Source organism: Hydra viridissima, unplaced genomic scaffold, assembly GCF_058129835.1.
Source record: "Hydra viridissima isolate aposymbiotic clone 2 unplaced genomic scaffold, HvirCarnegie_v1 scaffold_1, whole genome shotgun sequence".
Classification (NCBI taxonomy): Eukaryota; Metazoa; Cnidaria; class Hydrozoa; order Anthoathecata; family Hydridae; genus Hydra; species Hydra viridissima.
Window position 1 is genome coordinate 29,448,494 of NW_028324300.1, and position 24,746 is coordinate 29,473,239.

At 30.9% G+C, this 24,746-nt stretch overlaps 2 protein-coding genes and 1 long non-coding RNA gene across 17 annotated transcripts in view; 2 read left to right on the forward strand and 1 right to left on the reverse strand.

Moving 5' to 3' along the window:
• LOC149894390 (deoxynucleotidyltransferase terminal-interacting protein 1-like) overlaps positions 1 to 20,095 on the reverse strand; it is an 83,296-nt gene extending 63,201 nt beyond the window's left edge. The window contains exon 1 of the mRNA XM_090079177.1: positions 20,051 to 20,095. Within this exon, the coding sequence (XP_089935303.1) occupies positions 20,051 to 20,055 (5 nt within the window). The 5' untranslated portion in view covers positions 20,056 to 20,095. The remainder of the gene's footprint in view (positions 1 to 20,050) is intronic.
• Positions 1,494 to 16,837, forward strand: LOC149894394 (uncharacterized). 11 transcript variants are annotated; one of them, XM_090079256.1, is made up of 8 exons: positions 1,586 to 1,684; positions 3,476 to 3,545; positions 5,388 to 5,480; positions 5,662 to 5,724; positions 11,474 to 11,593; positions 15,335 to 16,423; positions 16,538 to 16,629; positions 16,712 to 16,837. In XM_090079256.1, the coding sequence occupies exons 5-7, from the start codon at positions 11,491 to 11,493 to the stop codon at positions 16,615 to 16,617; spliced, it is 1,272 nt and encodes a 423-aa protein (XP_089935382.1). In that variant the 5' UTR covers positions 1,586 to 1,684; positions 3,476 to 3,545; positions 5,388 to 5,480; positions 5,662 to 5,724; positions 11,474 to 11,490; the 3' UTR covers positions 16,618 to 16,629; positions 16,712 to 16,837. The 11 variants fall into 11 exon arrangements, with proteins under 11 accessions (XP_089935336.1, XP_089935360.1, XP_089935382.1 ...); XM_090079225.1 differs by lacking the exons at positions 1,586 to 1,684; positions 3,476 to 3,545 and adding exons at positions 10,968 to 11,030; positions 11,176 to 11,370 and having other exon boundaries at positions 5,464 to 5,480; XM_090079241.1 differs by lacking the exon at positions 5,388 to 5,480.
• On the forward strand, positions 20,053 to 22,093 carry LOC149894395 (uncharacterized). Of its 5 annotated transcripts, none has more exons than XR_016450013.1 (3): positions 20,053 to 21,397; positions 21,531 to 21,558; positions 21,651 to 22,093. It is a non-coding gene; the product is annotated as an uncharacterized LOC149894395 (long non-coding RNA). The 5 variants fall into 5 exon arrangements; XR_016450010.1 differs by having other exon boundaries at positions 20,053 to 20,194; positions 21,646 to 22,093; XR_016450007.1 differs by having other exon boundaries at positions 20,053 to 21,558; positions 21,646 to 22,093.
• The last annotated feature ends 2,653 nt before the right edge of the window (positions 22,094 to 24,746 follow it).

Genomic DNA, 24,746 nt, shown 5'->3' on the forward strand with positions numbered 1-24,746 from the left:
ACTGAAACTCAGGCTGAAACACAGTTACCATCAACCCCAAGAGCATCATCACAAGACCCTCAAGCTGGAGGTTCTGGGTTAAAAAGATCCACTTTCACACAACCAAAAAAAAGGCCTCACACTCAGACTACTTCATGTCCAACAGCCAGAAAAAAGTTAAAAGTTTTAAACCCTCAATTAAGAAGAAATCCATCATTTCATGTATATGATTCGTCAAGTAAACTAATAGATGTACCAGATGAAATATATGACAGCCACAGTGGTGAAAACTCATCATCTGGATCAACATCTGAATTAATTATTTGATAAATTTTTGTAATTTTGTAATATATAAATTAAATGAAAAAAGAAAATATTCCGATGTGTTTACAATGGTTTGTGATGATTTGCGAAATGTAAATAAAATGTAAAAAAAATTAAAAAAAAAAAAGTTTTTTTTATTTTCTGATATTTTACGATGATTTGTGGTAATTTTGCGAAAACCTCGTAATTATAGATAAATACATCGGAAATATCACAATATTATTAGTTTACACTGTAAATACGATTTATTGTGAAATTACGCGAGAATATCGTACGATGATGATGCGTAAATCTCGAAATATATCGGAGAGTGCGTGAAATTCTCCGCATCGGCCTCGGACTACATCGCACCTCCTATGTGATACCGTTCCTCACAATCGTATCACATTGGAGTCACCTTTGTAAACTATTTCTCGCATCGGGATTTACGCAATTTCCGATGGCGGGATGCTCTATTAACAACTGAAACTTGCGCCACGGAAATAAATTTATGGGGGAAATAAATTTGTACGACACCGGCAATCTTACGCTAAATTACGCATTTAAAAGAAACTTCTTTTCATTTTTTTAAATACGTATGAACCGAATATATATATATATGTATATGTATATATATATATATATATATATATATATATATATTATTACTATAATACAAACTAAATAATTAGCTTGGTTTATATTACATTACTTAAAGTTTCACGCAATAGCGATCATCAGATGTTATAAACCGTAAAAACGGTTTAGAACGGGAATAGAAGAGAAAACGAACGGGATAGAAGAGAAAACAAAAACTTTGAAGCTTTTGATTTATTTAACTGCTTTAATGATGCTTTCAGCAACAGTAAAATTAATGATCTAATTTGTCCAGGATTTGATATATATATATATATATATATATATATATATATATATATATATATATATATATATATATATATATATATATATATATATATATATATATATATATATATATATATATATATATATATCAAATCCTGGACAAATTAGATCATTAATTTTACTGTTGCTGAAAGCATCATTAAAGCAGTTAAATAAATCAAAAGCTTCAAAGTTTTTGTTTTCTCTTCTATCCCGTTCGAAACCTAAAAAACACGTGCGGTCTGAAGAAAAAGAAATTGTTTGAATTTAAAAATCTTAAACTCACGATAAAATGTGTTTAATTTAAACTTTAAAACAATGCTTTGATGACGTTATGGCTTTAGTTTAAAAAATTAAAGAAAGCTTAAAAAAGATTTTCCGAAAAATGAAACGCTTTTGAATTATTGACACTTTTCTTCTCTAGTCAATATCAAAAATTAAAATGTTTTCAAAAAAAAAAAAAAAAAAAGGTTGGCAGCGAGTTTCTCAATGTAAGGTACGTTTTTCTTATTTAAAGATTTCAGATACTGTATAGTTATTTTAAAACGCAATTGAGTTAAGTCGAACTATGGTCTGTAAGAAAAGATTGCTTCAAAAATACCTTCTCCCAGCATCCACCAGTAAAAAAAAACAATTTCTATTACACTGAGAGAGTTTTATGTTTCCAAGAACACGTCCGACAAATAAGGTTGTTTCAATGATTGATATAGTGCGTTTTTTCAAGCTAAAATATTTACTGTTTCACTTGACTTTAAACTTACTGCGAAGTATTTTGGTTGAGGGCGTGAGTGTTTATCTATTTCTTGGATCAAAGTTTTTTGGAGTAAATCAGTAACTATCAGAACCAATTAAAGTGAATCTTTTTTTTCGTTTCTCTAAAAATTCGTAAAAACTTTTTCATGATTTTTATTTATTTTTTTTTCTGACTTTCGTTTATTAAAATTTGAAGATAACAGGTTTTACCTGTTTTTTTATTTTTTTTTATGTAAACGTGTATCACGCGTAGCTTTTTACCTGTGAGTAAAAATTATAAGTTAGCAAAACCGAATAATGCGTATTATTTTGATGTAAATATAATTTTATTTCTATAGTAACCAAGTAAAACTTTGTGTTTTATTTTTCATGTATTTGTACAGCTGCGCCTGCCTTTTGTTTCGGTTTCTCGTAATTTTCATAATTTTGTGAGAAATACGATTTTATCGAGGGAAGATTTTAAACCGTTTACTTAAAATGTAAAAACAACAAGTTCAATATTGATTAAGCCCACAAAGACTTTCACAACCTGTTTATTTTATAGAAAACAGGTAGCATCCTGAAAAAGACCAATTTGTTAAAATCAAAGGGATGCTTTTAGTTTTAAGTAAGATTAAAGAAGATAGTCAAGTATTTTACTTTTTGACATCCAATATTAAAGTCTGAGAGAATATTTGGAAAACTACTTCTACGTAGTTTAATACTAAGTACAGAGCCACCATCGGTATATTCTACAATCCTCTTTAAACGCTATTTTTCCATAGTACAAAGATAAAGAGGGATTTCATCAAATAACTGATGATATAGATTGCTGATTAAGCAACTCAAACACTGACTACCCCAACTCAAAAACTGAAATTAAGCGAAATATTTTTGTATTCTGATTAAAGTTAATTGGTTATTTAACATAAACAACCGTTTTTCTAAAAGTTTAAATATGAAAATATTATTATAATATTTAAAAAAAAGGAAGTATTGAAAACATTTTTCTTTTAAGTAAGACTGCTACATCACAATAAGTCTCACGCAATCTTGCTGTTAATAATTGCAATAAGTCTCACGCAATCTTACTGTTAATAATTGCATAAAACACATTTTGGACGAACTTTTTTGTCACTTTCACGAAGGTAAATAAAACATTTTAAAATCTGCTGTCCTTGTATTGATCAAGGTGGTTGCTATAGGTTATTATTTGCAACTATTTGCTAAAGATTACCATTTGCAACTACTTAGGAAGCAGACGTTTAGATAATTGCCCTTTTTACATGAGAAATCCACCTTTTTATATTTTGGATGAATTGACAGAAACAAAATTAAAACGTTTATTTGTTGCAGTATCCAAAATATTACAAAACATTGAAAGTCAAATCTATTCATCTCAAAACCTGACCTATAGGCCACCGCCTTTACAACTGTTGTAATCCAAAACGATGCGTAGTTTTTAATTTTGATCAATAATGATTTCATTATTGCTATGAAATATTATTAAATTTGCTATGTGGATTATAAATTGGAAGGCTTTAATTTTTTTTAGGGGCTATAGATTAATTTTAAAAATCGAAAATACAAGAATTTACGAGACGCTCAGAGCCGGGCAATGAACCGTAAGGAATTTCTATTTTATTTTTTTTTTAGTAGTGCCAGTGACGTTTTTCGTTATCGCAAGGCACGTGCATGATAAATATAAGTGAATAGATTGTCTGCTGTTATGTACCTGCCACTTTCATATAAATGATCAATTAGTTTAAAAACCACTCTTGTAACCTGTCCAACATCCTGCACTCCGTTTAGTCAACCAATTTATAGTTGCATGCTTATACAAAAAGAGGGTATAGAAGCACATATAATCATACTCTCATTCCGTATTTTCCTGGCTTACTCGGTTTAAACATCTTAAAAAGACAACGCCCCCTAATTATAACTAGCTGCTCATTAACGGTAAAATGGAATTGGAATTTAATTACTTTTACAATTTAAACATTTCCATTAAACTTTTTAGTTTCCATTTAAACATTTCCATTTTGTAAATTTATTTTTAGCTTGTCTCATCAAATTAAATAAATTGATCTCATTGAATTTGTTCAGAAAAAATACTGATTCCATATATAGCGCTAAAAAGCTATTTAATATTTTGATTTTTAAAATAAAACACTCCAGCAAGTAGAAGCAGGCTAAGAAATTCTTAAATCTCAAAAACCATTGTGACAACCTATTGCTCAACCTATTGTTTAATTGCAACAACCTATTGCTCAACCTATTGTTTAATTGCAACAACCTATTGCTCAACCTATTGTTTAATTGCAACAACCTATTGCTCAACCTATTGTTTAATTGCAACAACCTATTGCTCAACCTATTGTTTAATTGCAACAACCTATTGTGACAACCTATTGTTTAATTGCAACAACCTATTGTGACAACCTATTGTTTAATTCTACGAGTTCCATTTCTGGTGGTACAAAAGTTTAAATGCTCATACCACAAGCTTGAGCTGTAAACCATATCAGGCCAGTAGTTGTCTCAAATATTGTGGGCGCATGTTTTTCTTTTCATGTAAAAGATTTTTATTACTTTGATGACTGATCATATTATTATGTTATTATTAATTAACCTTTTTGTTATTATTCAGTTGGATTTTAAAGCAAAAAGAGTAATTGCAGAAGGTAAAAACCTCTTCAACCACTTGACATCTGGCAAGCTTGAATTATTACAACTATAGTTTCTGTAAACGCTGCTGTTAGCACGGAACTGCAGTATGTGACACAAAAATGAAAGACTACGAGATTTATTCGTAAGTCAGTTATTAGATGATGAGAAGTTACTAAAGATTAGTCAGGAAATAAATCAGCAGCAATTACATCAATAGTGAATAAAACAGTAGAAGGGCAAGAAGAAGACAATGCAGGTTTGAAAGCCGTTGTTGTGTCAACCACATCTTTTACTCATATTCGTGAGCCTTAAATGTACTTTATTTCTGAACCCAAAATTTGAACATGACTTCTAGTTCTAGATTTGACTTTTACTCACTCCCTGTTCTTTTCTCGGTAATTTCATAATTTCTTTGTAGTTTTGATATTTTGACTAAAGGGTAAAAGTATCAATAATTTAACATCAAACTTTAAATCTAACATCAAACCCTGTTGGCCAAAAAACTCCACATTAATTTACCATCAAACTTATTCTTTCCTTGAGATAATATGTAAAATCTTATGAAATTTTTAAATCTACTTTTGATGGTAACTTTGGTTTGATCTTAAATGGGGTACTTTAACAGATCTGTTTACTTTTACACAACAATAAACAATTATAAATAATTACTCAAATGAGAACCACTTTGTTCCTATTCCAAGACAGGGCTCGTAGGTGTTCAAACAAGCAGCTCATCATAAGACTAAAGGGTTTCGTTTACAAAAACACGTGATGTGTCTAAAAAATATTATCTTTAGGATACGCGATGCCTTTTGCTTGATGATTGGCTAAGACCTTATTTCACATTACGATGTGAATTTCGCATTATGATGCAAGTTATTACTAAAAAAGTAAGTTTAGAAAAACATGAATTTTAAAACAAATATCGATAAATCTTTATAAGACTTCTCAATATAGCAGTTAGAAGGTCAGTTTGCCTTGAATACCATAATTACTTTACTTATTTAGGAGAAATGTGTGTTTCTTAAAAAACATTTAATTCAGATTTCAGAAATTTTCTCTTTTATTCAGGAAACCTCGTGGGAACCTCGTGTAAACCTCGTGTGAACATTGTGTGACCTCGTGATTTTGAAAGTAAAGTTATATTATAAAGTCATGTGACTTCAAGAAAATTTTATTGTTATTTATAAAAAAAACTCTATTATTATTTATAAAAAAATTTTTTTTATAAATAACGATAGAGTTTTAATTCTGTAAAACTAAACTTTCTTAGCAACCCAAAATTACTCAGGGGCCGAAAGTTGTTCAAAGTTACATAGTTACTTATTTTTCGACTTATGACTTTTCAATTTGTTGTAATGTTAAGTGCGGTCTGTGGATTTCCCGTCTTAAAATCGAAGCAAAGAGCATAGGTTCATAGTTTATTGGGTTTTGTATTTATATTGTAAGTATCGAATGAAACTGTTTTATTCCATGTGTGACTGGCGTCAGTTTAAACTGACAATCACATCATCCGATTTATTTTGCAAAACAATAAACATTTTTTTTTTTTTTTTTTTTCATTTTATATATCATAAACGATTGTATGACGCTGTTGAATAAGTAAACTTCGTTAACTTATTTTAATTTTCGCTGTTGAAACACTTTAGTAGCGCTGATAATTTCTTTTCGAACATGTGAGTGTTTCATCCAGAAAAAGGTATGCATGGAGGTTTTATTTTTAGTTGAAAATAGATTAAATACATTATTTTACATCTTTTTTACATTAGAAAATTCGGTCAACAAAGCTAATCTCCTTAAACTTTGTTGCGATTTCTGTGCGTCAGTTTATGCGATTTCTGTGCGTCAGTTTATGAGATTTTTGTGCGTCAGTTTAAACTGACACAAGCCGCAGCACAGTGTATCGCTTCATACAAGCTAGGTGGACAAAAATATTTTGCTTTGTAATTTCATTCCTAAGAATGTAGTTAACAATATTTTGGTGTTTTATTGATTAGTTATGCAGTTGGGTAGCCTGGGGGAGGCAGGGGCCAAATTACCCCGCGCGTTTAAGCTTAAAGGGGCGCCAAAAAGTCAATTTTACTACAAAAAGTATTTTTTTTATTTTATTTTATTGTAAAAAAGGCGATATTTTAATTACTTTTAAGTTTTTAAAAGTTTTTGTCTTGAAAAAGATAATTAAGTATTAAAACAAAAACTAAATTTCAACACATAAATAATGTAATAAAATTTTGCCTAAAATAAAAATACACTCACTACAAATATACAAAATATAAAAATATACTCACTACACTACGTAAAGTAAAAAAATATTTTATTAATAATTAATTATTATCGGATGAATCATTGTTACTTTCAGTACCCGATGAATCGGACTCTAAATAATCTTCATCGTCACACATAATTTTATTTTCATCAAGCTGTGGTGGTATTACAGGTGGGATAATTAAATTCAAAACTTCCAACGGTAGTTTACCAGTTTTCTAATTCTCTGTGTGAGTTAATGACAGGATCTGATGTTACCAAAAGCATATTGAGCAAATCTATATTTGTGCAAATACGTAAATTTTTTCTTGTATGGTGTTCGCGGAATTGACGAAAATCTTTATTGCGGGCTTCTTGAGACTCTTCCGACAGTTGTCCTATTGGAAGAAGGCATGTTTTTATAACTTCCGTGCTATGTACAAGTATTTTGTGCACAGTAACAGGCATATAGTACCACGGATACAGATTAATATAAAGAGTTCTGGTTTCAGAACAAAGCTTTTCAAATTCATAATAGTTAATATCATAGCCAGAGGAAAGTGTTCTTAATAAAATACTGAAATTTTTAATAAGATTGATGTCTAAACCCGTAATCTCGCCACTCAATTCTGGCTTCATAAAAAACCTGCGAGCTGTGTTCCCATCATTTGTATTCTCAAAGCCAGGTTTTGGTTTATCTACAATAAGACCCATATGCTTTTTAAATTTTTGTTTGATATCTTCTGAACGTTTTTGGACACTAAATTTATCTTCATCGCTTCTAACTTGCCACTTTTTTATATCTAAACGATAGCTAATGTGTAGCATGCACTCAAAAAAACGAATCCACGCATGCAAAGTAGACAGACCAAAACCATTATGTTCTTTTTTAACAACTAAGTCTTTTAGTTCACCGTTCATCATTTTAAGAGTCGCACCACATATGTAACATTTTTGTTGGGAACTTGTATCAGTCAAGGCATTGCAAACTTTTCCATCTATCATTGATAGTATTAGGTCGTGTTTAACAGTAATTTGAGATTCGTTGAGTCTTATAGATGTTGGAACAAGTTGAGAAACTTCTTTTAAAACTTGGTTAGTTTCTGTTGTAGTTAAAAGATTTGTTTCTTTTGAAAAAATAAATTTAGTTGGTCGGCAATAAAGCGTGGATGAAGGTCGTGCATTTTGCCAAATAATATTTTGACTGTCACTCAGTCTCAACGGAACAAATGAAAATACAAACAGAAACTCATCAGTAGCATCAGAGTTTTTAAATCTCTGTTTGTATGTGCTGTGACCGGAGCTCCCATCACATCCCCATTTGCTAATTAGTGTGAATGGCGTAGTAAGAGTAATACTTTTAAAAACTTCGCATTGGGCTTCAATTAGGCGTTCAGTAGTTTTATCAAGTATAGCTTGTAGGCTAATTTCGGCACGTGTTTCTGTAACAGAAATATGTTCATCTAATGGATAACATAACTTTTTCGAATTGCATAGACTATAATAAGATGGAAATAATATATGCCCTGCCTTTAAAGACCACTTTCTCGTCTGTTTATAAGAATGACTTGTACATTTAGAGTCAATGTAATAAGCTAATGCCTCGTCACGATTTAACTGCCTGCCCCCACAAATAAAGTCTTTTGATTTAATTTTTTCTGATGATTCCAGACTTTTTCTGATTAAAGTAGCTTGGTTTCTGTGCCCCAACGCACGGCATGCTACTTCAGCAGCTGTGGTCAACTCAGTTGCACTTTGCGATTTTTGTACACCTTAGGACTTTAGCTATACACTGTTAATAAATTAGCTTGGATACATGTGGATACAAAAAGTTGTATAAATTTAAAAATTAAAAACCAAAAAATATTTTACAATTTTAACCCAGTTTTTTTAACCGTATTTTTACACTTATAACTCATTGCTCTGTAATGTTTTTCATAATTAACACTGCAAGTTATTACTAATGTATGACTGTTATTGTAAAAATATTATCAATTAGTCGATTTCTTGATATGACTTTTGTCCACCTAGCTTGTATGAAGCGATACACTGTGCGCAGGAGGGTACAGATTTTCAGATAATTTATTCACAGCGGAATACATGTATTTTCAACAATTTGCAAAAATTGCTTGACTCCTGGTATTGAGGGTTAGCTAATAACAAAATAGTTATACTACAGCTATCTGGTTTCTACATAAGTGACTGTGGTCCCCTTATTGCTCTTCTAAGTTTCTATATTTGAAGGTTGAGAGTTGTTTTTATTTAATTTTTTTAATACTTTATTGCTATTTTATAAAGGCGCATTTTGTTGAAATGCTTTGACGTCATTTCAACATCAGAGCAAGTAAATAAATAATAAATAATCTATCTATTTTGCAGGTACAGGGTTCTTGAGGTGTTACAAATGCTAGGATAGATGATGAATGGCTTCAGAGCGCCGAAATATTAATTATCCCTTCAATAAACTCTGGTACAGACACTGACAAAGATTATGGTGATAAGAATGAGGTGTGTGGAGATCCAAACTGTCTCAATTGTAATCAACATCTAGTGAAAGCGACATCGAAACTACGAAAACCCAATGGAACTGATAGTATTGAAATGGAAGACTCAAGCGGTGCAGAAGACGCTGTATAGTGGATAATTTAGGAGAGATATAGAAGCCATTGCAGAGAACGTAGAGGAACATAGTCCGTAGCCTAAGAAAACAGAGAAATAAGTTTCGTGAAAGTTCCTAGTGTTATTGTGTGAGTTGTTCATGACAAAAGAATTAATTCAGAAAATATGTAGTGAAAGTAAAGAATACGCTGTTCAAATTACCATAAAAATGTTTTTCTTCTAATAAGTGAGTACCTTCCTCTACCTCGTTGGCATTTTTGGCGCCCAGGAGTATGAATTGCTGTCATTTTGACGTCAGATTGCACAAACCTATGTACAGACTCTATCAATGAAGAAGGATTCAGTGTATTATTCACAATCCCGTGTGCTTACTGAAGTACACAAAGGTGCTACAGATCACTGGAATGTTCAGGGTACGCAGCGTCGATATGTGGCACTCGGGTGCAAAAGCACATTAGTTTTTTACTATAAGAAGTGCAATGTTGGACTGAAACCTAGTTGCTTCAAGGGATTCCACCGCAATTATGCGTGTTTTGCCGATTAAATTTAGTATTCGCAACTTAACATTAATGTGGCACAACAGTTTTTATGTTAAGTTCATGGCGTGGTTGCATCCATTTCGTTGTTTCTGAATGTCTTTATATCAAGCAGACAGTTTTCTTTCGCCAGGTGGCCGTGAGAAAAAACTAAGAACAGTTAAATATTTTTTAGACCGTTGCTACTTAGAGCGCAATGCGCTCTATGCAACCATATGCTACCAATGATATATTATATATACTAGATGTCTAACTTCGATCCGAAATGTGAAGCCGTGGGAGCCATTTCTAATTCGGGCAAAAACGTGTATTTTTAACTTTTATTTCGCACGTCGGATATAGTTTTTGCCCTTATTACAAATGGCGGATATAGTTTTTGCCCTTATTACAAATGGCGGATTCAATTTGTAAACAAAAAAAGCGGCTTCACTTTTCGTCCAATAAAATCCCGCAAGTTAGACATCTAGTATATATAATATATCATCGTATGCTACTCGGAGCGCAATACTTTGTACGCATGCGCTAAAGTTTTTTCTTTTAAAAAAAAAATTTTTGTTGATGTTAACCCTATCCCCATCCCCATCCCTATCCCTAACCCTAACCCTAACCCTTACCCTAATCGCCTATCTAACCAGCTTTATTGTGAAATATAAATCGCACTGTTATAATAAAATAATTGCGCAAGCGTGTACAATATTGCGCTCTGAGCAGCTTATGGCAACGTAGAGCGTATTGCGCTCTACGAAGACACTTTGTATTTTTTAACTGTTCTTAGTTGTTTCTCACGGCCACCTAATTAACTGTTTTATCAGTTAAAATTTTAAATTTTTTTTCTTTTTTTCTTTGCAACAATAAAAGTCAATAAAGGATTTTTTTGTCTCTGTGTAAAAGAGAATCTGCCAAATTATTTTCTATAAATTTATGAGTAATATGTCAACGTTATAAACGATTATAGACTCTCTGTCTCTTCTTCCCTAGACGCACTTGCAGAATGAATTATAATAAAAAGCCCTCAGCTTTACAGTTGTTAATATTTATCAGGTATATATATATTTTTTTTACCGAATTTATATTTTAAATATGAATTCCGTAAAAAAAGAAACTGATATTTATATGTCCTTGAGGAATATTGTTCTCTCTCGTTATTAATCGAAGATTTAAAAAATTTAACAATTTAAAATTTTAGTTAAAGCAGACAAACCACGTTTGAAAAACTATCTAGTTAAGGAAAAAATTTTCTCGGCTTATGACGCCATCCGTTGGTAATTATGGAATTATAATAGAACGAAACGCTATCTCGTTTGGAATTTAAAGCGAAGACAATAATACAAATACATTTTTTAAAAATCGTTTTAAAACAAGTATTTTAGTAGAGATTAAGGTAGTTCTTTCTCAGTTATAAACTTTTTAACTTTGAAGTTCATTTGATAAAAACAGACGCATATTTCACGCTTTTATTTTGATTGTATTAAAATTCATTTTAGAAGAATTTAAGCGAAAAATGAAAGTGGTTGCGGTAACAATATTTGTGTTTGCTTTGCTTGTTTGTGTATATGGTAGAAGCATAGGCAAGAAAGAGGGAATCGAAACAAAATTATATCAAGGTAATAATTTTTTATACTTCGTATAAAATTAGAGAGCTAATTAGAAGGCTTATTCGACATGAAGCAAACGCAATCGCAAGGCGTAAAAACTTTTACAAAGTTGATGTTTGCTATTAAAATATTTTATGTATGGATTTGTTTAGTGTGGCGTTGAGTGGAAACAAAGTATTTTGGATTTTAGTTAAGAAACCTTTTCTTTAATTTATCATTTAATTTATCATTTAATTACTTTTTGACGTAGCAAATTGACAGATATGATATGATTATGTATAGATTTGATAAATTTCTAATGCAGTTTTCAATGTAATTTAAACGAGTTAATCTATGCAGCAAATTTGTTTTTAAAGCAAACCCCCTTCAGACGCAAATGAATAGCGGATTACTTTTCCGCAAAAGAAAAGTTTATATTTTTAACAAGCGTAAGCAATTCTTTTAAAAGAATTTTTTTTTCGTTAGTTACCAGGGTTATCACTTCAAAGTTTCTAAAACACTTTTGCCCAGACAATTCAAAGAAGTATTTGAAACTCTTGAAAATCATTAATAATCATTTCAAAAGATCAAATCGTTGGACATTTTAAAGAAATTATTCTGACTTTAACTCTGTGTAATAAAGAGTTGCCTGATTTATCTGCTACAAATATTAGATGTTTACTATTAGAGAAATAAATAATGATAAATAGTTGATGTTTACGCTTAACAGAAAAAGAACTAAAGAGTTTATGTTAGACTATTTTCATGTTAAAAATATTTTATTGCTTTCATATTCTCTTAAATATGAGAAGCTCCAAAAACTTATAGTAGTTCGGTTAATTTTTGTTGTAAAAATATATTTTAATAATTATTGTAATATATGTAATATATAATTTTTCTTGATGAAAATATGAAAGAAATTTTCATTAAATCGATCAAAAGTTCTTTCGTATTTTTACCAGATGATTTTTCATTATTTTCAATTATCAATGTTCAGTTTCTTAAAAGATTTTTTTTAGTCACTTAGGTATCTCAAAATCAGTAGCAGTTTGGCCATTTATCTTTAATGAGCTCTGTATTCAATCTCCATAAGATTTGATATATAATGCTTGAATTTTAATTGTTTATATATTGTTTACGGTCGATAGATCTTTAATCCGGTCGGTAGATCTTTAGTCCAAGGTTATTTTGTATTTCATTTCATCTGAATAAAAATGCGATACATTCTCTCAAATAACATACAATAAATAAATAATAGATAACAGATATTCAATGAAAAATAACTTAAATGTTCAAAAAAAGTTTTGTTTGAGATCAGTTTGAACTCATGTATCAGATCCCGGAAACTTGTTTCAAGTGAAGAGAAAGCAATTTCTTTATTCTTTATTATCAAATCTTTAACTTTTAAGTTGTTATAACTTTCAGGTGAGGCGAATATTATAGGAGCGACAACACTGGAGGCGTCACTTACATTTTTTTATTATCTCATACCTATAGTCTAATCTTGCAAAGGAATACAAGTAAAAAGGATTTTAACAATGCATTCGATTTAGGTTGTGTAAATAATTCTTTTATATTTGATTTGACTGATTTTTTAAAATTGTTCTAAAAAAAAAAGTTGCTTTTAATCTTAACATTTGTATTTTACTAATTTTTATCTTTTAAAAATATCTTGATGAATAATTTTCTAAAGGTAAATTTTGCATTTTTGTGTTGACTTCGTGGTTAAATTACTTTTATTGGCTAAAATATTTAAAATATCGACTTTTACTTAGACAGAAACATTTACAATCTTTTTGATTATTAGTTTATTAACTTGATTTACTCGTCAATGTAAACTTGTAGATCAGCGTTAAAAAAACCATGAGTTTGGAACTCGTGCACCAATTAAATAATAAAAGGGAAGCATGCTTTACTAGGGATTTCAATCGCTGGAATAAAGGAATAAATAAATCTTATCTTTAAATGTCAAAATATCATTAGGCCGTTTCTAACTGTGCTATTGTAATAGATATAAGAAAGAAGTAAGATAAAAATACCTTGATGAAAAAAATGTATTCTTGGAGCGTATCTAACACTTAGCTCGTTAGAGTATTGCAATATGCGGAGAATGAATAGTTTGTGGGAATGATAGTACAAGTCAGCCCAATTTTCGCCCCCTTAAGTTTAAGAGTTGATTTTAGCTAAATTTGGATCGTTATTTTAAAAATTGGCAATCGTTTTTATCTATCAAGTCAAGTATTTATCCATGTGAAGTATAAGTAAATTGTCAAGTTTTTTGAATCATATTGCTCAAAGCCAAACTAAGAAGTGTAACAATACAAAAATAAACGTTTTTACATGGAATTCTTCGTTTTCTGTATCTTCTCTTTTTTTAGCATTATTAGCTCCGAATAAATTTGCTTTAGATTCGTCATTTTGAGAATCATCTTTTTCAGGCTCCTCTTTTTTAGAATCATCTTTTTCAGGATCCTCTTTTTCAAAATCATCTTTTTCAATCATCCCACCCCCACCTGGTTGAGCGGGAAAGAAAAAAGATTTTTTCCCGCTCAATCAGGTGTTGATTTATTTTTTTTCTACTCCAACAAAAACTGGTTTTGACTGACTAAATTATCTGTTACGAATTTTCGTCATATGCTTGGCCATTCCATAAACATAGGAAAGAGACCTTTTTGTGGATCCTCCTTATTGACCAAGTAAAAAGTTTTTCAAGATCCACTGAAGCGATCCAATGATAAAAAAAATCTGGACAGTTTAAATATTGCCCACAAGTTGACGCCATGCTGCAGATTTATAACGTTATTTTATTTCTTTAATCCAGAAATTAAAAACAAAAACAGATCGGTATTGTCTTCTTTTGATAGTCATACACGCAAGTAGTGTACGTCTCCACATGTTTATATGGTTATTTTGTAATTGGATTTTGCTGGTCAAGCATTTACATTCTTACATTGAGAAAAAAAGCTATCTGAATATTATTATTATTATTTTTGATCTTTGCGATATTATGTGAATTGGACAGGAAAAATTCCAAAATTCAAAATACCTACATTCCTTAAACTAAAAGTAACAGAAATAAAGACTTTGTTGTTCTGGGTAACCTTCGGCAGCATTTAAGACGCAATAAGATAATTCTCTATTCCTTAGGACGCGGAATAATAACGCGGAGAGATATCATTTCTATAACTTTGTGTTTATTAATTCTCTTGCAATTAAGCTACAGAATTGTACCTTAAGGCATTAAAGTAAATTGACATTAAATTTGGCAAAATGTTAAATTGATATTAAAACTTTGCAATCTCTTGGCAAACAAAGCAGCTCCAAAGTAAAAAAAAAAAAACACTTCAAGAAAATCAGTCTAAGCCTCATATCCATCAATTAAAAAAAAAGGTCAAATTATTCTTAAGGTTTTATGTATTCTATCGCTAAATTGAGCATAAGAAATTAGAATAGCTGATAATTCAAAAAAATCCTTCGTCAAGCTTCTTTCTAACAAAATTTTTAAGTGTCGCGTTTTTTTTGAACTCATGCAGACGAGGTTTTGATTTGTTTACCTTAAAAGTTTAAAGGTTTTTAGGCTTTAATGCCGCAGAATGCCGCCAGGTATTACGGTAATAAATAGATTTAAAATGATACAAAAAATGGGTTGTATTCAGAAACCAAGTGAAATTCAATTATATTTAATCAATGGTTATATTTATATATTACTGTTAGGCCATTATTTACGTCAATATTTTTTTATTACTGAAACAACGGCGTATTATTTTATAGTACCGAAAGATCCAGAAGTCAAAAGAGAAATTTCTCAAGATACTGAAACAAAAGAATCTGAATCAGCTAATATTGAAAAGGAAAATTTTGAAGTAAAAGATTCCAAAGAAAAAAAATTTGAAACAAAAGAAGCTGAAGAAGAAGATCCTGAAGCAAAAGATGTTGAAGAAGAAAATCATGAAGCAAAAGATGACGAAGAAAAAAGCTATGAATCAATAAAAGCCGAAGAGCAAAAATCTGAAGCAAAAAAAGCCGAAGAACAAGATCCTGAAGCAAAAGAAGCCGAAGACCAAGATCCTGAAGCAAAAGAAGCGGAACAGCAAGACGCTGAAACAAAAAAAGCCGTAGAGCAAGACCTTGAAGTGAAAGAAGCCGAAGAAGACCCTGAAGCAAAAAATGCTGAAGAAGAAGATTCTCAAGCAAAAGAACTTGAAGAAACAGATACTGTTAAACATGATCCAGAAACAAAGATTGCTGCTGAAGATGAAACTAAAAATGAAGAATCTGAAGTAGAAAACGCAGATTCCGAAGAAAACGATCTTAAAGCAAACGAATCTGATAAAAAAGACACAAATGCAGACGGACCTGAAAAAGATGATTCTGAAAAATTTGTCTCTGAAAAAGATGATCCGGTAAAAGATGATGTTGAAAAAGATGTCCCTAAAAAAGATGATTCAGAAAAAGATGTCCCTGAACAAGACGATTCAGAAAAAGATGATTCAGAAAACGATGATTCAGAAAACGAAGATTCAGAAAAAGATGATCCTGTAAAAAATGATCTTGAAAAAGATGTTCCTGAAAAAGATATTCCTGAAAAAGATGATTCAGAAAAAGATGATCCTGAAAAAGATGATCCTGAAAAAGATGTTCCTGAAAAAGATGATCCTGAAAAAGTTGATCCTGAAAAAGATGATCCTGAAAAAGATGATCCTGAAAAAGATGATCCTGAAAAAGATGATCCTGAAAAAGATGATCCTGAAAAAGATGATTCTCAAAATGACGAATCTAAAGCAAATTTATTTGGAGCTAATAATGCTAAAAAAAGAGAAGATACAGAAAACGAAGAAATAGAACAATTTACGTCATCAGGTGATTGAATTTTAAGTACTCAATGTAAAATCAGAGACTGCGATTAGTTTTGTTTTAGCAAATGTTTTGTTCATTTAAAGTTCTTGTCATAGTATTCTTTTTTTTAAATTGTAGTTGATAAGCGAGTTGAAAAAGGCAACCGTTTGATTAAAGAAATAAATATGTATCTAAAAGATTTCAAGCAAACTTACTAATAAAGTTTAAAGGTGAGAATTATGTTTTGTGTCTTTGTTATGTTATAGTGTATGCATACGCAGTTATTCTCTAGTATGTCTTTGCTCTCTTTAGATTCCTTTCGATCAATAAAAGTAACAAGAGATCAAATATGATACAATAAAACAGTTTGTTTTAAAAAAAGCTTTCCTTGTTATGTCATTAAAATATGTAAAGGTAATAAAATTTATAAGAAAATCATCTCAGAGCTTTCCGTCTGAAGCTGTATCAAGGATGAAAACCCATTTCGAACAGATGGAACGATTTTCGAGTCAAAGTTATTTTGAATATTTACATTGAAATTTTATTCTAGCGAAAATAGTTTGATATCTCATAGTTTGACAACAATAAAGTTTACAGCAGGAAATTAAAAAAAAAAAAAAAAAATTATTACATTTACAACAACAAAAAAAACTTTCCTAAAAATTATCCAAAAGCATTTCAAATTTGCACATAAACTTTTATAAGAAAAATTATTTGAGACTCAACTATTCAACTATTTTTCGGATTTGAAAATGAGAAATATGCATGCACTGTGGTAATATGAGTGCACATTGGAAGGTACTTTGCATGCACATGGCTTTATGGGTAATATCCATGCACATAGGTATGTATACGTAAATATATTATGCATGAATTACAATAAACAGTCTTAAGGTCATTTAGAAACTTGGTGCGATGGAGTTCTATTACACAGCTGTGATGGAGTTTTATTTTGCAGTTGAATTATAGAATAATATTCCACATTTATCAATCAAAGGCCCATAATTATTTAGACCACTTAAAACAACCATATTGAATGCCCAAATCAATACCTTGTTTCGTATTTCATAATTTTTGCTATATTTCTTCGTCCAAATGTAAAGACCCAATATCCTTTACATATGCTCCGATTTAGCGGGTATAATGTTTAATCATAAGTATAACTTCTATTTTCTCCTTAACCTACGTCTTTCCTCCCATATTTAAGATACCCAAATGTAATAGCGGTGAATCTGATCCTCTAAGACTTTGCACAAACACAAAGAACGGATTAAAAGGTTTTGGCAGCAATTTCTCTATAAAATGGAAATACCACCATTTAGCGTTTCATGTATTGGGGAAAAACTTTCGAGTTGTATTACGTTAACTAGTTGTTCCCAATTCACCAGACTTAGATCCAAACTAGACCAATTTTAACTATGGCGAGATTTAAAAAAATAATTTTCTGCTTATCTAAAAAGCTTTTTCCGTCACTCTGAAACTTCCTGTATCTTGTGCAAGACCGATTCAGAAAGGTTGAACTTCTTAAGGGGGCACAACCCTATTAAAAAAGTGTAAATTATTGAAAAAATTAATTTTTCAAAAATACACTTATTTTAACTCAAATTTATCGTAGAAACTTTTGCTGATTTTTAAATTTTTGCTATCTATGCTGATATTGGTCAAAATTTCATTTATTTAGATGTTCATTATTTAAATTACCCTAGCAACGCGCATAGCAACCGTTTTTAAATGTTGTTTTTCATCTTTTTAAGCCCTTTTTTCAAAGTTGCTTTTGGCTTTTTGTTTGTACAGATGGCTTTTTGTTTGTACAGAAGGCTTTTTGTTTGTACAACGACGTAATTCTATCTATTGCTTTGTATATTTATGTAACTAGTATAACTAAAAAGTTGAAAAATATTTACAAATTGAAATGGAATCATCTCGTAAGTTTCGATCTAAAAGACATAAAAGTAGGAAGTTTTATGGTAACCAACACTCTAAAAATTTTACTGAAAACTCTAAAGTTTCAAATAAAGAAAACATAGCAACAACAGTTTCTTATACAAAGTTAAATGGTTCAATCGTTAAAGTTGTTGATAACTGCTGTTCAAAAAACATTACAGGCAACCGAATAGTTGATATGGAATTGTTAGCTGAAACTTTTAAGATTCTTTTGTGCCCAGAGTGTTCACATGATTCAGTAAAGCTTAATCAAAAGCAGAAATTAAGAATTGCTTTTGAACTTGAATTGAAGTGTACTATGTGTGGTTGGTTTAAATTGTTCTGGACTTCCAAAAAAAGATCAAAAACAAAAAGTTTCGACATTAATAGTAGAATGTTTTACAGTATGCGTAGAATAGGAAAAGGTTATCAATCTTTGAAACTATTTCTTACATTACTAAATCATCCTCCCCCTATAACAGAAAAAAGTTACAATAATATTGCTTCTAATTATCAAGTTGTAATCAAAAAAGTTGCCATTTGTAAAACTAGTACAGTTGGAAATTGCTGCTTATGATGCAGTTGCTCATTTTAATATTGGAAATTTAGCCACATTAAAAATATATGATAAAATGCAGATGGAGAGAGGCAGCTACACTGAGCTTGGTTGCAAAGACAGAAATCGTTCACGATTAAAAAATGCAAGTCGAAAAAATGGTGAGAAGTATAGGATGCGTCGCAAGTTTCTGCGTGGAGCGAAAAAGAGTAAGGGAAGTGAAAATAAAAATAATGAGGGTTTGTCATATGGAGCAGGAAGTTTTTAATGTTTATATCAAATTAGTTTTATCATACTTATTTTGTAATACTTGCAGTTTATATGAACATGGCATTTAACAGGGAAAAGTAAATTTTTTTTACCATTTTAGCTTTTTATTCATTCGCAAGTAGAAAAGGGTTATTATATAAGACTTTTGATAAATAAAGTACATCTATTGTTTGAATATAGTCTACAGTGCAATACTTAATAGATAAAAAGGCTCCAGATAAATATAATTATTATTAACAATAGAGTTAACATAATTTTTTTTTTTAAACCTTTTTTTCTAAGATTTCCACAATTTCCTAACTTTGCCTGACTGTGGCAAAGATATTTCAAAAACGGTTTGATTAAAACTTCTCATATTTTGACAGGTTGTTTATTATGTACAAGGTTGTAAAATAAACCTCAAAATTATAAGAATATATGTGTTAAAAATAAAATATGATGATTTTTCGGTCATTATGGGGGATAAAAATATCATTTTTTTTGTATCCTTCAAACAAATATAGCACGACCCCAAGGAATAAGTAAGTTGTTAAGTTTTTGAGGTTCATTGCATACCTCTAACATCAAGCTAGTTAAATCCAAATTTTATTCTATGTGACCTTCTGCATTTTGAAATATTTTTGCCACAAAATGGTCAATTTTTAAGTTTTTGCCCCCTAAAAACTGGCCCACAGGGCAACCCTTTCTTTTTTTTTAATTTTTTTTTTTTTTTTAATCTTAATTTTATTATGAATTTACTTAATAAAAAGAAAAAATTATTTAAATATCAAAATTAAAGATTTTTTTATTTATGGGGTTGTGCCCCCTTAAGAAAAGCAACAGCATCGTTAGCATTAATGATGCCACTCCCTAATATACTGGATTGTCTAAAATAAGCTTTTTATACACCTGCAGTATGTTTTGACATCTTAATACACAGTGCCTAAATTGTGGTATGTGTTGTTTCCAGGTCCATGTGTTGTTTACGAAATTCGATTGAGTACTTAGTGTCGATCCGTTGCTGTTAGAAGTTAAAGCCAAACCACATCAAGTTCTTGTTATACAAGGTGAGGCTGTGGTTCATGGACCTTTTCTTACTATTTGACTTACGAAATTTTAAAACCTACAATATTCATTCCGAGTAATATTTATAAAAAAATGAAATCCTCTAGACGTGGACGGAAGGGTTGACAAGTAGTGATTAGGTATTCTTTTCATAAGTAATTCCAAGCTTTTATAATGAAAGAATTAAGAGACCTGAGACTTAAGTGGGCTATTCTGCATGCCTTATCCTCCTCAACGCTCCAGATTAAATAATCAAATAGATTCAAATCTGGCCTGTAGAAAGGTTGAAATTCATTGGGTAAAAGATAAGGCATATCTTCTTTTAAATGCTGTTGGGTCTTTTTGGTCCCTTGGATCGAAGCTCCATACTGTTAGAGTACATAATTACCATCTGGAAAGGTCTTCTCGAACTATATTACAATAGGTTTTTTTAAAAAGCTGACAAACTTTTGTATTCGATTTTCTTCTTTTTAATATGGATGCAGTTTGATCTAAAAATGATAGCAACTTAAACATAGTAATCAATAGCAATCAATGTATCACAAATCGGAAGACACTACCATTTTAATGAACGAATTTTGTTACATAATGGAAAAATATTATAATTTCTTCTAATTGTTGTGTTGCGAGTTAAATATCTGAATTCTTCGTGATCGAAACAAAAGATACTATTACGAGTATTTATAAGAGTGAATACTTTAATGTAATTTGAAAATAGACTTAGTTCAGCATTTTTTATACGGTAAATTTTCTGATAGAACATATATGAAAATATGTCCGCGTCATTTAATTACATGCATCAAAAGGAAAAACTAATAGGAGAGATATTGAAAAAAGATGCTCGGCTAAAATATGGGGATATATTTCTCAAAAAGGTTCATGTCTCAGCAATATATACAACTGAAGAATCAACAAATATAGCTACAAAGATACTCTAGAAAGGTGTTTAAAATAGAAGACTAAATTGTTTTATGGAGGGTCACAAAGTTATTCCTGGGTGTGCTCGGTCATCCTATTTAAAACCTATTGATCATGTGTGGAGCTGGATTGACGAAAAACTTGCCAAATATTAGATGATTTCAACTTCAGTTGAAAATCTTAAACAACAGTTATCAGATATTTGAGCGATATAGCTAAGGGATTTTGTATGAGACTGATTTAATCCATGCCTCGTCGCATCCAATTATGAATAAAAGCAACAGGAGGTTTGAAATACTAACTTATTATTTTTTTTCCAACATTTTTTTCCAACAAGTTAATTTAATTTTTTGAAATTTATTCGCCAGTTTTTTTAAAACCAGTTTAATAACTATATCTTCCTCTTATATTTTTATATAGGGAAGACCGAGGCTAGTTGGTTACATGGGTAAGTTGACACACTGCGTTTAACTTTTCCACCAGAAATTTCCAAAATTCACATGAAACCTTTCCACTTAACTAATTCATCTTTCAGTGCAGTATCAGGGGTAAGCATCGGCGTTACCGCACCGTCGCACAGTGGGACGAAATCCCGATTTCGTGGCCAAAAGTCAAATTTTTGAGTTTTATATTTTCGTCTTTTTACGTTCAGATCTTGTTTACAGATAGTCCTAGAACAAAATTCCGAACAGGGCAGGTAAATACCTGCTCTAGGCTGGCCTGGACATCAGTTGACATTTAGCCTCCGTTCGGTACGCACTAAACAAGTGGACACTTCGAAAAATTCTTGCCTGTTTTAAAGTGCTGTTAAACTGAAGAAACTATTTCAATTGGAATTCGGCAAAATGGAATCATTTTCTGGAGGCATGTAGAATGTATCGTTATGCACTGTTATTGCTAATTGTAATTTTTTTAATATTTAAATCGCGCGACAAGTAAACATAAAAAAACTGTAAATATTTTATCTGAAATCGATTTTCTAATGTCGTTTTAAAAATTTAACCGCGGTTATCCACCTTCTTTCGACAAGAAATTGATAGTGTATAGTGTTAAATATAATATATAAAAAAACTGGCTGCCATTGAGTGCCATTTTAATAATGAGACTAGTTTTTATGGAGGAATGTGTGGTGCGACATTAATCTATGTTAATAGATTAATGTCTGAAAAGGGTCATGGAAATTAGTGAATTAACATTATTTAATGACACTAATTGCATTTTAATACAATAATTTATTATTTTAAATATATGCTTTACAAGTTACTTCTCATTCCATTTTATGAGCATCTCAAAATTTTGTAAAATAGTCCTCAAAGAACTCTCAGCCGTTACAACTGTCTGAGTCTTCCAAATCTTCAAATATGGAATTGTCAAGAAAAGATATATTCTTTAAGGTGAAAGACAGTTTAAAAAATGAATATTAATTCATCATTGATGTTTTGACAGATGCAATTTTCAAAAAAACGGAACATGTGATACAAGTAGGCGAGGATGAAATGTCATTATCACGGTTATTTGCAAATTTTCGATCGAGATGGAGAGCAGCAAGAAGATGGGAAGATTTTTTTTTTTGAAAAAAAATGAAGAATGATTGAAGGGCATCGTACAATTTTCAAAATTATCAAATACTGAATGCTCAACAAATTAGAAGATTGTGAAAAATGATAATAAAAAAGGAACATGTGGGCGACCTTCGCAATCCTTTGCTTCATCTAGTGATAGATCAAAGAGGCGAAAGACTCAAGAACTACGTTTTACTTTTTCTACAGAAGAATTTGCATATGCTGCTCAAATGAGTTTAAGAACTTCTGGTCAAGTACATTTTGCTCAAGTTGTTAAAGATGTCACGTTAACAACCCCTCGAGCATCAGGAAATTGCCCCAGAGACCGGCAAAATCTCTACATCAAGAAATTTTACAATTCTTAAAACAACCTGAAGTCATCAGACAAGAGACAAGGAACGATTCCGACTTAGATACAAGTGGTTCAACATCAGATTCCGAATCGAATGATTCAAACATTGATGAATATGACATACGTGTTTTTGGTACTAGGATTAAATAAACAATTTTTTTGCATATATGTGACTTAATCTTTTACCAATTTAAAAAAAATAATAAAACTAAAATTACATATTTCTGTTTTTTTATCAATAGCGTAATTTTGGAAATAATTTTACAATGTTTTTGCTCTAATTTAACTCCTGAATCATAAGCAATGACCTCGAAAACCAAACTACATTAGATTTCATATTTTCAACGTATGAACAGTTGACCGCCATATTGGAGCCTCCATTTTGAATTTCTTAAATCTGACCTCAGATTCGTAATCAGCGACCTCGAAAACCCTCTTGTAGGTAATTTGGGAATTTTGGCCACGAAATCGGGATTTCTTCCCACTGTGCGTCGGTAAAAATGCGTAAATTTGCGTAAAATGCGTAAAAATGCGTAAATTTGCGTAAAATGCGTAAATTTGCGTAAAAATGCGGAAATCTGCGTAAAAAGTGTAAAAATGCGTAAAAATGCGTAATTACCGCAGTAATTTTGCGTAAAAATGCGCAATACGCAATTTTACCGCATTTATCACTTTTTACCGTTTTTATCACTTTTTACCGCTTTTTATCACGATTTACCGCATTTTATCACAAATTACCTCTTTTTTTGCTGATTACCGAAAAACTAAAAAAAGATACTTTAAATTGCTTTTTGTATTTCTATTAGTAAATATTACATTTACAGTTTTAAACAAATAAGTTATTGATAAAAAATTAATCATCAGATATTTCAGCATCTGTTTCTAACAAAATGTTTGCAAGCTCAGATGCTCTGTACTTTTTTTTTCTCATTCCCCTTCCAATTCCACTTCATTATATTACTTAGTTTTTCTTTTTTGATTCTACTTTGTTTGTGCTGGAGTGTCATTGAAATAAACAAAGAGACACTTTGAGTTTGGTCTTTACCTTGAGTCACTTCATACCCTTCTTTTTGAGCTAGAGTCCTTTGACTCTCTTGAGTATCTAACTGTAGCTGTTGTTGCTTATTAGGTTCAGGACCAGTTTGAGTATCTGATAAAGTTGGAGAAGCCTTTTCAGGTGCACCTCTTTTTTTAGTTTCAGTTTGACTATGTGATTTTCCCTGTTGGTGAGTCTTCTTAGTTGGTGGTGTGACATGTTGTAATTCATACGGCTTTTCTTCGCAAGCTTTTTCCCAATCGTTGAGGTTAGAAGAAACTCTTGCGTAATTTTGACTCACAAAAAATAACATGCTAGTGTTTTCTGGTTTTACATTATGCCTAAAATCAGTAACTGTCCTACCTCCTTCTGAAAACATTCTTTCTGATGAAGCAGAAGTCACAGGTATAGCCAAGTAACTTCTAGCCAGACCAGCTAGCAAAGGTAACTCATTTTTATTTTGCTTCAACCATTCTAAAGTATCCACATCCCTTTCAGGTAAGGCCATAGTCTGATACTTTTCAAATTCAAGCATCAAGGGTGGCTTGAGCTTTGATTGGCTAGGCTGTGAAGTCCCAGGGCGATGCGCTGAAACCTGCCTCCTATCTTTTAAAAACTCAAGGTCCACTGGATCCATAGTTTCGTCAAGATCTGATGTTTCTAGCGAAGTATGATCATCAACCAAT

What these genes read in the sequence shown, in the direction of transcription:
- LOC149894394 (XM_090079210.1), top strand. An exon ending in CGAAACAAAATTATATCAAG is followed by an intron (nt 11,594 to 15,334) that starts GTAATAATTTTT and finishes ATTATTTTATAG; the next exon opens with TACCGAAAGATCCAGAAGTC. An exon ending in AGAACAATTTACGTCATCAG is followed by an intron (nt 16,424 to 16,537) that starts GTGATTGAATTT and finishes TTTAAATTGTAG; the next exon opens with TTGATAAGCGAGTTGAAAAA.